This window comes from Phytophthora parasitica (genome assembly GCF_000247585.1).
Source record: "Phytophthora parasitica INRA-310 unplaced genomic scaffold supercont2.11, whole genome shotgun sequence".
In the NCBI taxonomy this organism is placed as follows: Eukaryota; Oomycota; class Peronosporomycetes; order Peronosporales; family Peronosporaceae; genus Phytophthora; species Phytophthora nicotianae.
This window is the reverse complement of record NW_008648997.1, coordinates 211,108-212,829: the sequence shown is the minus strand read 5'-3', so window position 1 is coordinate 212,829 and position 1,722 is coordinate 211,108. Positions and strand designations below refer to the sequence as shown.

Here is a 1,722-nt window from a genome sequence, read left to right as displayed (position 1 = left end):
TTGGTTTTCTGTAAAGGATATGCAGTTGAAAGCGGGAAAGATCGGAGGTTGAAGGGCAATGCAGATTAGAGCATCTACATGCATTACTACGTAGAGCTAGTACTATGAAGTAGTTCAAATTTGAGGAGAATTGTGGTGGAATACACCGAGGCTTCGACGCGATAATTGGTCGTAGATGCATTTACAATACCGCTACGACAAGAGATATTACAGTAGATGTAGAGTGCTGTTGGCACAGCAGTGCGAGTCGATGGCTGTTGGTTTGTCAAGGAAATGTGCATGTTGAAGTTGTCCGAATGCAATCCGTTGATTGGCTGGAAACGCTTCAATTGAAGCGGCGCGATTCGCCAAAAAAATGTAGCTCCAATTCAGTAGTTTAGTGCCGCAGTTTGAAGACACACTCAGGACACAATTGATGGACCATAAAATGTAGGTGTCTCGGTGGGAAGCGTGTCGCTGTCGCCGAAACACAGAAGTCCCTGGAACGGCCAACGTTTGTGACTGTCCTGTAAGCGAAATCGATTGCGCACACTTGTCCCTTTTAAGTACGATTCAATATTCACCAATCGCGCGTGCTTTTGATTGACGAAAGTTGAAGCGATGATATCCTTCGCTTTCATTGGCTCCTGTCGACGTATCGTAGCCCCACATTGATCCTACGTGGCAAGGGGTACGTACCCCATCAAGATCTGGAGCGGACCCAGGTTCACTCTCGAATCGACGGGATCACTCACACTCTTTCCTCTCCAACACCAGAATGCTCGCTCGCTCGCTCTTCTCCGGCCGTCGCGCTTTGCTGCGCAATGCCCGCTCGCTCCACATTGCTAAGGACATGACTGAGCTCATCGGCAACACGCCGCTGGTCTACTTGAACCACGTGACCGAAGGATGTCACGCCAAGATTGCTGTTAAGTGCGAGTTCATGGAGCCATGCGCCTCTGTGAAGGACCGCATTGGTCTGAGTATGATCTTGGACGCCGAGAAGTCCGGCCGTCTGGACAAGGAAACGCACATCATCGAGCCCACGTCGGGCAATACCGGTATCGGACTGGCCTTCGCGTCCGCTGTGCGTGGCTACAAGTTGACGCTGGTTATGCCCGACACGATGTCGATGGAGCGTCGTATCCTGCTTAAATCGTTCGGCTGCAACGTGGTGCTCACTCCTGGTGCTAAGGGCATGACCGGAGCTGTGGCCAAGGCGGAGGACTTGGTCAAGAAGGAGGCCGGCAAGGCGCTGACGCTCGGCCAGTTCGACAACCCGGCCAACCCCAAGATCCACTTCGAGACGACCGGCCCGGAGGTTTGGCGTGACACTGACGGACAGGTGGACATCTTTGTCTCCGGTGTGGGCACGGGTGGCACTTTGACGGGCACGGCCCGCTACTTGAAGCCCAAGAAGTCCAGTATCAAGATCGTGGCCGTCGAGCCCGAGGAGAGCCCCGTGCTCTCGAGTGGCAACCCGGCGCCCCACAAGATTCAGGGCATTGGCGCTGGCTTCGTGCCGCGAGTGCTGGAGCGTGACCTGATCGACGAAGTTATCACGGCCAGCAGTCCGGACGCCTTCGCCATGGCCAAGCGCCTGGCTCTGGAGGAGGGAATCCTCGTTGGTCCGTCGTCCGGTGCCGCGGTGGTGGCCAGTCTGGAGCTGGCCAAGCGCCCGGAGAACAAGGACAAGCTCATCGTGACGATCTTGCCCAGCTTCGGTGAGCGCTACCTGTCGTC

General features: G+C 55.2%; 1 protein-coding gene across 1 annotated transcript; it reads left to right on the top strand.

The window, feature by feature from the left end:
- Positions 1 to 721: 721 nt before the first annotated feature.
- PPTG_07079 (hypothetical protein) lies at positions 722 to 1,707 on the top strand (the record flags this gene model as incomplete). Its single annotated transcript, XM_008901235.1, has 3 exons — positions 722 to 1,300; positions 1,391 to 1,603; positions 1,699 to 1,707. The coding sequence occupies exons 1-3, from the start codon at positions 758 to 760 to the stop codon at positions 1,705 to 1,707; spliced, it is 765 nt and encodes a 254-aa protein (XP_008899483.1). The 5' UTR covers positions 722 to 757.
- Between the last annotated feature and the right edge of the window lie 15 nt (positions 1,708 to 1,722).